The following is a 15,652-nucleotide window of genomic DNA, read 5'->3' on the forward strand; positions in this document are numbered from 1 at the left end:
GCATTGGGCTCCCCATAGGGAGCCTGCCTCTCCCTCTGCCTATGTCTGTGTGTCTCATGAATAAATAAATAAAATCTTTTTTTAAAGGTTAGAACATAATTCACATACCATAAAATTCATCTTTTTAAAGTATACGATTCAGAGGATCTTAGTATATTCATGGAATAGTACAATTATCATTAATATCTAATTTCAGAATACTTCATCACCCCCAAAATAAATCCAGAGCCCCAAAATAGTCCCCATTCTTCACTTTTCCCAGGCCCTGGCAACTACTAGTCTACTTTCTATTTCTACTGATTTGTCTATTTTGCATATTCCCTATAAATGGAATTATACAAGACTGACTTTTTTTTACTTAGCAAGTTTTCATCCATTTATATCCTGGATATGTACTTCCTTTTCATTGCCAAATAATATTCCATTATATGGATATACCACATTTTGTTTAATCCATTCATCAGTTGGACATTTCTTTTGGGTATCTACAAAATTGGGTATATACAAGAATTCCCATTATTTTAGGAATTAATGAGTCACATGGTAACTGTATGTTTAACATTCTGAGGAACTGCCAAACTGTTTTCCAAAGTGACTGTACTGTATTACTTTCTCACCTATAAGGCCAACACTTGTTACTGTCTCTGATTACAGCCATCCTAATGAGTCTGAAGTGGTATCTCACTGTGGTTTCATTTGCATTTCTCTAATGACTAATAATGCTGAACATTTTTCTGTGTGCTTCTTAACCATTTATACATCTTTTTTGGAGAAATGACTTTGCAAATTCTTAGACAAATTTTAAATTCAGTTTTTCTTTTTATTGTTGAATTTTTAGAGTTTTTAAAAAACATTTTGGATACAAGTTTCTTTTCAGATAAGATTTGCAATATTTTCTCTCACTCTGGGTCATCTTTTCAATTTCTTGACAGTGTCCTTTGATGCACAGGACTTTTCATTTTCATAAAGTCCTATTTATTTTTTCTTTGGTTGTCTTATGGTGTCATATGTAAGAGACCTTGTCTAACCCAAGGTCATGAAGGTTATGTTTTCTTCTAGTTTTATAGTTTTAGCTGTTATATTTATGTCTATGATCCACTTTGAATTAACTTGTGTATATGGTATGAGACAAGCATCTCAATTCATTCCTTTGCATGTAGAAGTCCAATTGTCCCAATGCTTCATTGATAAGACTATTCTTCCCCAATTGAATGGTCATCAAATGACCATAAATATAAGAATTAATTTCTCAACTCTCCATTCTATTTGGTTGATCTATATATCTATTCTAATGACAGTACAACACTGTTTTGATTATAGTAGCTTTGTAGTAAGTTTTGAAACTGGTGAAGTGTGAGCCTTCCACCTTTGTTCTTCTTCAAGATTATTTTGGCTATTCTAGGTCCTTTGTCTTTCCATATGAATTTTAGAATCAGTTTGTGTGCTACAATTAACAAAAACATTTATTTCTCTTGCTTTTAAAGGGCAAGACACAGGTTGAACTATTTGCATTTGCCCAAAGCACAGTGAGATGTTTATAAAAGAGGCTACATATTATTATGAAATGAGAAAAATACATCCCAAAGCCTACCAAATTAGTCATATTTGAACTGTACAGAGAAAACAAGTCTCATACCACAAGAACTCCAATTTAGCACCATTCACATTTTCCAGGCAATATGAAGTCCTTCCCCATCAACAATGCTTTAAATCCCCAGTATTAAAAGTGCATGGAACTTCCACAAAAAGCTCTGCATTCCCTCAATCCTACAATAATCGTATAAAACTTGAAGAGCAGAGGTTGTTATTTTAAAGTTTTAGCACCTTCCTTCCTTAGATACACACAGAAATCACAGAGCAATCTAAAATCCAGGTACCCTATGCAAAATCCTAATATGTTCACATCTATTTAAGCGGACACTCCACAATTCATAATCCAAGAAATTCTAGAAATTTGTCCTTAGCTTGGGTAGAGAAAAATTCACCATCACCTCCTACTTAGAAGTGTGCAATGTGAAGCAATATGCTCAGCGTTTTTCTAAACTTGCCTGATCAGAAATAATTCCTCTCTGGAACTTGATTCAAAAGGGCTGGAGTAAGGCCTGGGGTACGGCCTGAGAATCCGAATGTTTAATAAGAGCCCCAGGTGATTCTCATCAGGCAAGCACATGAAACAGGAGCTTTTAGTTACCAACTGTATTTATACCTTCCTGTGGTTTGCTCTAGACCACTCAACATCACCTGTTAGACGTCAGAAAACAGATGGAAGCAGCTTTTAGCAAACTTCTCACTTTTTTCCACATTTTCTAAAAATAGCAGCACCACACTCACCAAATTTTGCCCACATCTAAAATAACATTCAAAAGGTTTTATGAAATGATAGTAAAGTCATTTCTCTATCCACACAAGAACTAATAATAAGTAAGCCCTCTGGATACTGCTCAAGGTAAATTCTCTAACTTTGGGAACTGCACACAGTTCACTGTAAACTTTTATTCTATTACTAGTATTTGCTGTCAATCTTTCCATACAGGAGGGTTAGCATTAAACAGCTTTTTAAAAATTCTACCTTTAAATAAAAGCAATGCACATGACAGAAAACAAAAAATAACTCATTCTCAACAGGTTATTTACTATTTTCATATTTAAAAAATATTTACATATTTAATTTCCTCTTATGTGACCTCCTCTGAATATTGAAGGGGAAAAACTGTAGATTTTACAAACACACGTCTTTCCTCTCTAGCTTTGGGGCTAGTAAGAGATTCCTTAGAGGAGCCAAATGTTGCCTGCTTCTCTACATGTTTTTTTTTTTTTTTTTTTAATTTACAATAAGTTTTTTTTTCCTCTTAATCTGGGAAAGAATAAGGAAGAAATTTAAATGGCCTGCATGGAAATGGATCAGTGGTTGCCTGGTGATGAGGGTGGGGTATTACCTGGGAAAAGGCACAAAGGAAATTTTGGGGTTGACTGGGAAGATTCAACATCTCACTTGGGGTGATTGTGGTTATATATGTGTATGCACTTGTCAGAACTCATTAAAATGTACATTTAAATGAGCTATATAAATTATACCTCGAAAGGGTAATTAATAAAACCTGTTTATCATCTTAACATTTTTAAAATAGTATAGAAAGGCACAAAATGAAAAATATAAGTCCCTATTGCCCCCAACTCCCCATCCTCAAAATAATCTCCAGCATCCGTTTCCTGTGTTGCCTTCCTCAGAAAAAAAAAAAAAATTCATGCACAAATCAGCTCTCCAATCTTTGCTACCCCCCTGAATATTTAAAAGCCCATCTGGGAATGACAGAACCTAGAAGAAATACAATTAGCTGTCATTTCTTGGCTCCCTTAGCTCTCATGGCCCCCAGGTTCCATCAAGGGCGAAAGCAGCCTGAGTTGAAATTGCCGTTGTCCAACAGTAGTGAGGCACTGGTGGTATTTGCCTTGTAAGAAGGACAAGCTCCCCTCACCAGAAAACAACAAAACAACACAACACAACACAACACAAAACAAAACAAAATGAAACACCTGGCAGGAGATATGTAAAAGTCTCAGAGGAGGGCCTTTAAACTTTCTTTGGCCTCCCTCCCCAGCTGTTCCAGCAGGACAGTGGGCGTGGTCCCAGCCCAAGTCATTAGGCACACCTGTGCTGTGCCTAATTAGCTCCATAGGCTCACAGGCAGGAACACCTGCTTGGGCTAGTGGTGTGGGCTGGGGAAAAGGTGCCAAGGGTCCTTTTGTAAACGGAACTTGAGTTGGTGGGAGCACAAAATTCAAAGGTATGTTCAAAGAGCAGAATTTGGTCTGTGTTAACTTGAAAAGTAATGTACTTTGTCCCATAGGATGCCACCAAGAAGCCATTTTTTTTTTTCTAACGTCCCTAGAGGCTGGCATTCAGTATATCCAGAAAAGGGCCGGGAAATGTGATTCTGAAATGGCTCCAGAGGTGACTCTGATGTAGTCAGATGTGGGAATCCCTGGATTAGGCTGTCTTCCACTTAATGGGTAGCAGACTCCAAGTCTATACCCAGACCTGCTCAGATCTCCTCCAGGCCATTCTCTAGGCAGCAGCCAAATCTTACCATATTATGTCCATCTACTGATTTTCCACTCACTGGCTTTCCACTGCCCTTGGCGTGAGGATCCATGGCTTTCAAATGCCTATAGGATTTGACTGACTCCCCTCCACCCACCCCATCCTCCTGTGCTTTCTTAGCCCTGTGTTACAGGCACACCTGCAGCACTGCAGGTCCTCAAACTCACCAAGCACTCTTCTCGCCCATCTTCGCCGCCGCTCTTATGCCTCCCCTACAGTGTTTACCCCTCTCCTTTTTCCCTTTCAAAGAAACAGCTGCTCTTCTTGCAAGCTGTACGGGAAGGCATGTTCTGGAATAATGTGGAAAATGGGAAGAGAAGGAGGAGAGCACTATTGTCATCCTGTGCTCTTGGGTGTTTTCACTTATTTATCTCAATTTACCCTCAAAACCATCCTGTGACTTTCTCAGGGAAGTAGTATGGCTTGCCCAAGATTCCACAACCACTCAGTGGCAAAGCCAGACATCTGAGTTCTATTCCTTCTGGCTCCAAAGCCTGGGGAAGAGAGCTGCAGAGCATGTGGGAGATAAAAAAGAGAGGAGGAAAGAAAAAGAAGACACAGAAATTAAACAAAAAGTCCTGCAAAACCAAAAACTCAGTACCTGGTGGCTATCAGGGTCTGGGTAAATGAAATTAGATCTTCAGTCATTTATGGCCAATTGGCTACAAAATAAATAGATCAGGTATAGGAAGGAGCTGCTTCCATTCTGGGCTACTGCTGGCGGTGTGTACACCAGAGCTGAGTAAAATCAGCTTGAGCTGTAAGCCCACCCCGCCTTGATGGGAAGCAGAGAGCCAATGTCCAAAGACAAACAGCCACCCTGAGAAGGTACAGTGCGGCCACAACTGAACCTGCTGCACTGACTTCATACCAGTTTCCATCAGATCTGGCAACATTTCTAGAGTTGGAGTCTGCATAAATAAAGACGAACTTCAAACTCCAAGAGATTACTCTAGAATGTTGAAAAGAATTTTTTTTAAAGATTTTATTTATTCATTCATGAGAGACACAGAGAGAGAGGCAGACACAGGCAGAGGGAGTAGCAGGCTCCATGCAGGGAGCCCAACATGGGACTCGATCCCAGGACTCCAGGATCAATGCTCTGGGCCAAAGGCAGGCGCTAAGCTGCTGAGCCACCCAGGGATCCCCTGTTGTAAGAACCTTAATCAAAATCAATGCCAAAATGGGGAGTTGAGCAATTGCAAAACCCCAGGCACAGCATAGTCAATCATCTTTGTTTCAGACAACAGTGTCAGCGACTACCAATGATCCACCTCTTGCTATTGAAATGGAGCTACCGAGGGACAGAAGGACTGGGCTGGAAATGAGCCTGCATCATTCTTAGAAAAAGCCTGCAGAATAGAGCTGGTTAATCTTTTTCAACTCTTTCCAATGCACTCAATGCTTCCAGGGTTTTATGAAGAATCTTTGTAACTCCCTCTTTAGGAGAACACAGAAGCTCTATTTTACCAATTTAGTTCAAAGTGAAAGAGAAAGATAAAATAAACATTTACTAGTATCCCTTATGTGCCCAGAACTGTGCTAGTGCTTAGTAAATGTGATGTAATCTGTATGTTAGTTCCAGGAGTTTATTATGTAATTATTCCCATTTTACTGGCATAAAGTGTGAAATTCAGAGAGGATTGGTAACCTGCACAAGGCCACACAGTAACAAGTGACAAGAGCTGTCTCAAATCTTTTGTATAAGGACAAAAAAATGAATGGATGAAAATGCAATTAAGAAGCAAACCTAGGATTCTAATCAGATCCATATGATTGCAAAGCCTACAGGCTGCCTCTCACACGGGACCTCTCAAACAGGATAACCTCATCAGGTGAGCACAAGTAACATCCTTGAACTGATAAACTTATGTCCAAGTCCTCTGGGATGAGAGATGCTCTCTAAGACACATCTGAACTCTGGTACTATATGTAATTCATTGCCTCTGTCATTCTCCAAAGAAGGCCTATCACCCTCTCTTTTTCTAGGGCCCCCACACAAAGCACAGACATTGTCAGGTCTTGTACCCAGATCCCTCCTTCTATTTAGGGGCCTCCCACTGGAATGAGGCTCCACTACATCCACATGGCTTGGGGTATATCCTTCAACTTAGATCATTCCAAAAGCAAGTGGAAATAAACACTGGGTGACCTTGTGTCAGTTGCTGAACTTCTCTGAACATCAAGGTTCTTGGCACAGTGTTTGGGCATCATTTGCTGAAGGGATGGTTGAACGGTCTAAGAGGATGGATAGGTCACAAACCACAGTATCTGATATGGAGAAACAGCAGACATTTAGACAATTTATTTTTCCTGCCATTCCCATTATCATCAATCGGAAGGGTAAAGAAGCAGAGAGGGAAGGAGACTCCTTTTCTTGGGCTACATCTCAGGAAATGGGCTTTTATTGCTTATCTTCTTCATCTCCTTCCTCAGCAGTTCAGTCCATCCATATCCCTAGAGGCACACTGCGATAAGCATTTCTGACAAAGTAAGAAGAGCTTATTCAAAGCTAAAGGCCTGAGGATTTGTGGGGGCATAGCCTATGCAGACAAGCCAAATAACTAGCAGTCCAAGGAATGGCTAGGAACCCCAGCTCTGTCTCAGACTTGTCTCAGAGATTTCCCAGGCCAGGTCTCTCCCAGGGTCCTGCCCTAGTTCCGGCTTTGTTCTGTGTTTCTGAAAGTAATTAAAAGAAAGAATCCAAGAGCCCAAGAGAACCATGGGGTTGGCAAGTCCAAACCCCTAGGAAGGGCATACACATTCAGGGTCTTTATTCATCAGTACTTGAGAGCCAAGAGTACATTCACCCAAAGACAAAAATGTGAACTGCCTGGTCCACAAGCGGGATAAAAGCTGACTGCTATATTAATGACCATGGTGTTTGGAGGACTGTTGTACTGCCACCTTGTTTTTCATTTTTTGAGGGAGGTCTAGTCAAATGATCAGCAACTTCACAGGCTTCCAATTTCTGTCACATTCAGGATCTCTTATAAACCTGAAAACCAACTTCCTGGAGATATCAAGAGTAGCCTGTACCTTTTATAACTCTTGAGCTGTGCCAGCACCAAAGAACCAGGATAAAAAGGGTCTGGCCTCATGGAACTCAGCCACCACCCCGAAAGCCAGGAAAAGATAACTTTTTTTTTTTTTTTAAAGATTCTACTTGATGGAAAGCAGAAGGAACAATACTATGGTAAGATCTGCAGTGAAAAAGTTCTCTCTACAAAAGAAGCCAAACTCCAAAGAGTATACTACATTAGATGATTTCATTTACAGAAAGTTCAAAATTGGGGCAGCCCGGGTGGCTCAGCAGTTTAGTGCAGCCTTCAGCCCAGGGTATGATCCTGGAGACCCAGGAACAAGTCCCACGTCAGGCTCCCTGTATGGAGCCTGCTTCTCTCTCTGCCTGTGTCTCTGCCTCTTTCTCTCTGTCTCTCATGAATAAATAAATAAAACCTGTAAAAAAAAAAAAAAAAAAAGAAAGTTCAAAATTAGACAAAAGTCTCCCACAATGTTGAGAGTCAAGAGATGCTTGCCTCTGTGTAGGAAGTATGCAATCATAATTGCAAGAATCATGAAGGGGCTTTGGGAATACTTGATAACATTTTATTTTGATTTGTATGCTGGGTACATGAGTAGTGTTTATTTTGTGATAATTCAAGTTGTATACTTAATGATTTGTAGGATTTGACACACTTTATACATCAATAAAATGATGATTTAAATTACCCAAATCATTGCCTTTACAGACAAAAAAAAAGAGTTATGCTTATTGTTGGCTGCTTGCACAATCCCTACTATGTACACTGGGCCAGACAGTTTTAAAAAAGAGTAAGCCCATAAGCCTATTTTCTTACCTTCAAATGGTTTTCTCATGGTTTTCAAAATCAATCAAGTTTTTTTCAGGCTGGCTATCACTGAATGTCAGGGCCTAATCAAGCCTTTTCCTACACTTGGCCAATCTCTGGATGGGCCAAATTCTGCCTGTGGTTCCACAGGCAGATCAACCAAGTAATCCTCAGGCCTCCCTGGTCTGACACAGAAAGCAGAGACACAGAGCCCACAGGCTAAGTTAAGCAACTTTCTCCAGATTACACAATGAGCTGCTAGTGGGGGGCCTTGTGATTCCCATCCAAGGGCTATCACTTTTCTACTACAGCTCATTCCACAGGGGCCAATTAACACACACTCTCTTTTGGGGAACAGAAAAAAAAATGAGCTCAGGGAACTCACGGGTTGTTCTTTGTATGCAAGGCACACAAAGGGGTTTACCAAGTTCCTCTCCAAGAGGAAATCTGGAGAGCCAGGAAGAGGAGGAGAGAAGTGCTGAGTCTGCAGCAGGGCATTGCAACACAGCCCAGTGTTTTTGTGGAAACGATGTTCTCCTAATCAAAACACAGTTGCATAAATGGACTCACTCCATTTAAAAAAAAAAAAAAGGAAGAAATTTAAAGTCTATAAATAGGAACCACACAACCCTGATTAATTTTAAAGTTCTTTCTCCACTGTCTTTTTTAGATAGTAGCTAAAAATAAAGGCTTGAAACTTGAAATAATGTAAGCAACTAATCACACACAAGCGCTGGGCTTTTCCCATATATGGCTGGGTTATTCTTCAGCCTTTGAAAAGACCAAATGAAGAGATGGCCAACAACCAAAATAATCCTTCAGACATTTGAAAACGAGGAGAAAGAGCTAGAAGAGTTGGTGAATGACAAACAATTGTGAGGCTCAATGGGGGTAAATGACACTGAGAGGGATTAGTTGCCATAGTACTTTAGAAACATGGGTACATGCATTTTGACACTGGACCCCTTCTATAAAGAGACTGTTTTGCCCTCTGGCCTCAGCACTAAGGAAACTACAGCTGTGGTGATTTAACATAAAGGACTTAAGGAGAGAAGTGCAGGGGCATGACTGAAAATCTAATTAAGGCCTTTCTCAGTATGAAATCTGTAAGGGCGATGAGGGCACAGCTCAAGGTCAGGAGAAAGGGGTAGAGACATGTGAAGAGGGGAAGTGAGTAGGGATTCAAATGAGCTTCGAGCATAAGTAGCAGAGGTCAGCTCTAGAGGACAGCTTTCTTGCCATGGAGAGGTATTATAGTGTCTGCTGGGTCCTGCCTGAAATGTTTTTAGAAAGATGAACACAGTCTTGTCAGATAAATGCTACACAATGGCACACAGTCCGTGTGAGGCAGACTGGAAAGCCACACTTGTACTGTGTTTTATGGCTTACAAAACCTTATGGGAGGCATAATCCTGGATACAAGGTAAGACACCTGCTTTTACTGATATGGGAACTGAGGCTTTGGGAGGGTAAGTAACCTAACACATGGTATCTGACGGGCGACTTAGTGCAAGAGGGCTGGTGTAGCGACCAGAAGGTAACACTCCCAATGGGCAGGCCAGGGAAGTTTCACTCATAAAACCTCATGAAGAACACCAGTAGGAGTGTCAAGTTTAGGTTCATGTTTTGGCTCATCCACTACCTCTCTGTGACTGTGGGCAAATAATTTCCCCTCTTCTGATTCAAATCCTCAATTGGAAAATGATAGGGCTATCGTAGATGACAGGAGGCAGGAGGAGACAAATGTGGGCTGAATGCACCACCCTACTCTCGCCCTCAGCTTCACGTGAGTCTGTCTGCATGACCCTCAGCCAGAACTATCAGGCACCATCACTGCTTCATCCATGGAGACAGCCTTTCTCTTACACACTGAAATACACATATGGCACCTAGAGAAATGACTACCAAAAGGTAAGATTGGAAAACGTCTTCATCCCTCCAAAAACATAGTAACAAAAACTAGTGACCGGGCAACATGAATTTGAAATTTTCATTCCACCACCTTTTGTCGCCCTCTCCCCGACCAACAGCTCATTGTGATGAATCTTCCTCATGATACTTCAGATTCTTTTTCTGAGAATAAACCTTACTTTTTGACACCTCTAATGGTTTTCCCATGCATACCCATAAGGCTTCTTATGTGGCTAGGGAATCAATAATAAACAACAGCAAAAATAGCAAGCACCCTTCACTGAGGGCCTATGGCACACCAGGCACCACTGCGGAGCCCTCTGCACACATCACCTCTCATCTCTGCAACTACCACATGAGGGTGGTATTATTGTCACATTGCATAGATGGAGAAACAGGGGCTCAGATAAGTTTAGGGACTTGGCCAAGAAAGGCCATCTCAATAATTGCATCGCTGGGACTTAAACTGCCATCCAGCTGATTCCAGGGTCTGTTCTTGCTGCTGCTTCTCCATTATGGGACCTCTGGTCAATATGGTTAATGCATCCAAGACTCTGGGTGATGCTGCTTGCTCATGATTTCTCCTCATCACCATCCCTGCAGAATGGGATACTTTCCAGGTAGTCTGAAAGCACTCCCACAGAAACTCAAGGGCAGCTGGAGAATAAGGAGGGTGGAAAAGCGGTGGGCTGAGTGGACAGTGAAGGGACCCTGAATGCATTCCCCCCTGTGCCACTGGCACCAGGTCCAGAATGATGACTTCATTTCCAAATCACTAACCTGGTGAGGCACAAGCCCAAGAGAGGTTGGCGGTTCATTCATGCGGTCATCACTGCTGCTGGCAATGGCGTAGCCCCTGAGAAATGAAAACAATTAGAGGTGCTCATTTAATAAAAGTTTATGCTTGACATCTGTGAGGATGGTCTGGAGGGGGACCATGGGAGATTTATAAGGATGACTGAAAACACCCTTGCAAGGCAGCAAGATTTAGTGGAGACCTAATTTCCAACGGAAGGAAAGAAGAAGAGCGCGCACCCACATATGCGCGCGCGCTCGCGCACACACACACACACACACACACACACACACACACACACACACACATCCCTGCGTCTTGGAGTTAGAAAAGCCAGAGCTTGTGACCACAGGCAGATTGCTTAACTTCTCTGTGCTCTGGGTCCATTACCTATAAAGTAAAAATAAGATAGTTATGAAGCATAAATTAGGAATAAGTTAGAAAAACTGCCAAGTGCAGTGGCTGGCACGTGATAAGCTGATTAATGTTAACTCCCTTACTCTGAGATAGTCTTGTAAAAACCATGGCACATTTTTGTACAGAAATTTTGAAATGGAAAACTTTCCAACCACAACTTCTTGAGGTGATATGAATGCTATGAAAATGGAGGAAGGAGACAGAAACAGTAAGGAATTAATGGGGCAGGAGAACAAATGCACTCCTTCCTGAATGACGGTGTGATGTTTTCTTACGGCACAGAAGGGCCTGGTTTTAGCCTATGACCAGGGCGAACACACAGAGGGGTCAGTGTCAAGGAATGGCACAATCGGCTCTCCAAGATTTTATCCCAGATATGTCCTGTCAGGAGGCCACACTACACTTAGAAGGCAGGGGTGGTCAGGGGGATGACAGAGACGAGAGGAAGTTAAAAAAAAAAAAAAAGCTGCTTTATTTTCCTTTAACTCTCTTGCACCTAGACTAGCTATGTATGCTACCAACATTGTACAGGGGTCATCTTTTCAATTGTGTAGAAAAACTGTTGAGTCATAAAGTAAATAGAATATTTGATGTTAATTTCTGAGAATTGGAAAAACAAATCTTTCGAAAATTCAAGTCTCTCCTGCCTGTGTTACAAACAGCATAGCAGGATGATTAAAAACAGAGTTTGGAGCCAAACTGAGTGAAAGCCCAGCTTTGTGAATTCCAGCAACTTATCTTCCCTATGCCTCAATTTCCCCCTCAAAAATGGGACAGGTAATAGTTCTTTCCTAATAGGTTTGCTATGAGGATTAAGTGAGTTACTTCTGCAAAATGATTAGAACAGTGCCTAGCACAAGGTAAGCACTATGTAATAAGTGTCTGACAAATGAAATAAATCACAGTGTATTTGTCAGATAGTCAGGTGTAAATACCCATTTGACTTCAGTTTGCCTATGCTAGCTGACACTTGGCAGCAGACACTTGGGCAGATATGGAGAGAATCTTAAACTGTTTAATCATTTTTCTTTTACTTCTTTATTTTTTGTTTCCTTTCCTCTTCATTCCCCCACCCCTTTCTCATCTCTTCTTTTCTTTCCTTCTTTCTTTCTTAAAATTACTGGTTCTATATTTGAAATCAATTTAATTTTATCCCACTTCTACTTATTACAAGATGAATTAGTTCTATTGTTTATAGGTCATAAAGTAATAAGATCTTCTTGAAGTAGAGCATCTGGGTGTCCAGATCACAAATGTGGTAAGTTTTATATCTTTAATGTAAAATATCTATAGTATGGTAAATATATAGTCTGCTATAAAGCCAAAGTCAGGTTGAAACAAAATGTACCAGGGGATCCCTGGGTGGCGCAGCGGTTTGGCGCCTGCCTTTGGCCCAGGGCGCGATCCTGGAGACCTGGGATCGAATCCCACGTCGGGATCCCGGTGCATGGAGCCTGCTTCTCCCTCTGCCTGTGTCTCTGCCTCTCTCTCTCTCTCTCTCTCTCTCTCTCTCTGTGTGTGTGTGTGTGTGTGTGTGACTATCATAAATAAATAAAAATTAAAAAAAAAATTAAAAAAAAATACAGAAACAAAATGTACCAGCCTGCTCACTTGTCTACTCTCACATGCAAGCTAGTACACAATGAGTGCTTAATAAATTAAAAAAAATATTTTTAAAAATTGGTATGGCATTGATAGACTAGGTAGTCATGACCAACCTTTCACTGAAAACAAACAGAAAGCTAGATACAATATTAAAACCTTTGAAAGCCTGACAGCTACCAAAGTAGGGGAGAATTGCAGAGCTAGGATCTGTGAGAGGAGAGAAGCCGCCCGTAGAGGTAAACAAGGCATTTGCAAGGGAACTTTCTGCCATAAAGTGATTGCCACCTCCAAAAGCACTGGCTATAGGATTAGAAGCTAGACAGACAAATGAACTGGAAGGAAAAACTAGAGCTTGAGGTCTGCCAATAAGGGGGAATCATGGAAAATATCCTGGGCTTTGGGTTGGGACCGATGGGGGTTACATGCTAGGAAAAAGAGTGAACCAGAAATAGACAAACCCTAATTGGACTTAAGCATTCTAGGACTTGGTCTAGCAGTTTGCCAGAAGGAAACGTAAATCACATCATCTCTGCAATTTCTCATATACAATGTCCAGTAGTCAAAATTAGCCAAGCAAGAAAAAAAATAATAATAACCAAGCAGATTTGAGAAACTAGGGAATTTTTTTAAATTCAATTTGCCAACATATAGTATAACACCCAGTGCTCATCCCATCAAGTGCTCTCCTTAGTGCCTGTCACCCAGTTACCCCATCCCCACACCCACATCTCCTTCCACAACCCTTCGCTTGTTTCCCAGAGTTAGGGGTCTCTCATGGTTTATCTCCCTAATTTTTCCCACTCAGTTCCCCTCCTTTTGAGAAACAAACTGGGGAAATTTAAAAGCTAATTTTATATGAGGTGATATGAAGGAATTACTTTTGTTTTTATATGTAAAATAGATATACACACTAAAAAGATACCTTTTATTAATGAAATGCTACATCTTAGATTTGCTTTAAAATAAGCCAGTGGGGAGAGAAAAATGTGGATATATCATTTGTGTAGACAAATGACGGGCCATATGTTGGTAACTGTTGAAGCTAGGTGGTCTATACGATGGGATTTATTACTTTATATATGTTTTTCTTTCATAGATGTTGGAATTTTCCATAATAATAATAAAAAAAAGGAAACAGTACCAGATACTGGAGGAAGTAATACATAACCAAAAGCCAAAAACCAAAAAAATAATAGACAAGAGGAACAGACTCATAGGAGAGCCAGATAATAGAGTTACCTGATAAGGGCTTAGAAGAAAATAATAATTAAGTGTTTTCAAGGAATGAAAAAGATCAAAATCACAATTTCAGCAGAGATCAGGAAATGTATAAGATCAAATGGAAATTTTATAACTGAAACATAAAATAATTAAAAACTCAATGGATGGTATTAGACACAGAAGGAAAAAGAATTAACAAACTGGAAGATAAGCCAAAAAGCAAATTGGCAAACTGAAGCAAGGAAAGACAAATACAGGAATATACAGAAAAGAGCATAGATTGATTCTGACACGCAATTAGAGACTCAAAAGGAAAGAAGACAGAAAGGGGCAGAAGCCATATTTTAAGAGATACTGGCTGAGAATTGTACACAATAGATGAAAAGTATCAAGCCATGGATTCAAGAAGCACTAGAGAGCACAACCAGAATAAATACGTAAGTAGGTATACCATAGTCCAACTTCTGAAAAGCAAAGGCAATGAGAAAACCTTAAAACCAACTAAGGGCAGGGAAAGAGAGAAAAACAAACTGTATCAGAGGAGCCTCTGTGAGATAAACACCAAACTCCTCAACAACAATAAAAGCAACCAGAGACAACAAGATTATACTCTCAATGTGCTAAAAGAAAATTATCACCAATCTACAATTCTAAACCCAGCAAAAATATCTTCCAAATATAAAGTCATTTTCAGGCAAACAAAAACTGAAGTATCTTGTCACTAGCATTCCTTTTAGGGATGCTAAAAGAAATAATAAAGGGCATTCTTCTGGCAGAAGGATAATACAGCCTTGGCTGGAAGCTCAAAGATAGATAGAAGAGGAAAATGAAAAGTAACAGAAAAGGAAAACGTTAGCCAAACATAATGAATACCACCATAAAACAATCTCTTCTGGGATTTAAAATATATGCATAATTTTAAAAAATGAGGGTGCAGACAGTGCTATTTGCCTACCCAATATCCATTCTCCACATCTATCTTAAGACAACTTTATTTAGAGAGGTAATGTGTCCAGACAAAATAACCATATCTGTCAGTCTTCCTTGTAGTGAAGGGTGGCCATGTGATACAGGAGTTAGAATCACTGGGTGTTATTCTGTATGTTGGCAAACTGAACACCAATAAAAAATAAATTTATTATTAAAAAGAAAAAAAAGTCAATGGGTGAACTGGGTAAGTTCTTTAAAAGGGGGCAGCCTCAGCCAAGCGGACAGGTGTTAACTTTAACACAGAAGCAATACGTAGTCACGACCACAAGGTGGCAGGCAAAAGGAAAAATGCTAAGGGTACCTGAGTGATTAAGAAGGAACTGGAGTCCCTGAGGGCCTAACAAAGCCTTTGTACCAACTCTGAACTACCTGCCTCCAGGCTTTTGCCACATAAACAAAATAAAGTCCCATTTGGCCAAGTCACTGAAGATGTTACATACAGCCCAATGCAATTTCTATCACATATGATTCATGTATTGCCTTACAAACGTTCAGGGCTAAGGAGATCAAAACCTACTAATAGAATAAAAGCATGAGGGTCCCTACGGCCCCCACCAAAATGTTTATTCTTCCTTATCATCAGTTACCAAATAACTCAGAATTCTGAGTTCAATTCCAGAAGAACATAGAGATAGAGCCCCAAAGGTCCAATGACAAGCTCCCCAAGGAAAAAGAATCAGACTAGGGTTTTCAGTCTTGTTTTTTCGAGGACAGCTTTAAAAAGCAACACAATTCTCAGAGGAGTCAGGATGAGAAAAG

General features: G+C 40.4%; 1 protein-coding gene across 26 annotated transcripts in view; it reads right to left on the minus strand.

Annotated features, from left to right (window-relative positions):
* ATG7 (autophagy related 7) overlaps nucleotides 1–15,652 on the minus strand; it is a 235,071-nt gene that overhangs the window by 158,592 nt on the left and 60,827 nt on the right. For all 26 annotated transcript variants that reach the window (XR_003237720.2, XR_003237719.2, XR_011994320.1 and 23 more), the window contains one exon: nucleotides 10,645–10,720. Coding sequence is in view for 15 of the 26 variants with exons in the window: in XM_026016844.2 (XP_025872629.1) it covers nucleotides 10,645–10,720 (76 nt within the window). In the remaining 11 variants the exon portion in view is untranslated. The remainder of the gene's footprint in view (nucleotides 1–10,644; nucleotides 10,721–15,652) is intronic.

This window comes from Vulpes vulpes, chromosome 9 (assembly GCF_048418805.1).
Source record: "Vulpes vulpes isolate BD-2025 chromosome 9, VulVul3, whole genome shotgun sequence".
NCBI classification, from domain to species: domain Eukaryota; kingdom Metazoa; phylum Chordata; class Mammalia; order Carnivora; family Canidae; genus Vulpes; species Vulpes vulpes.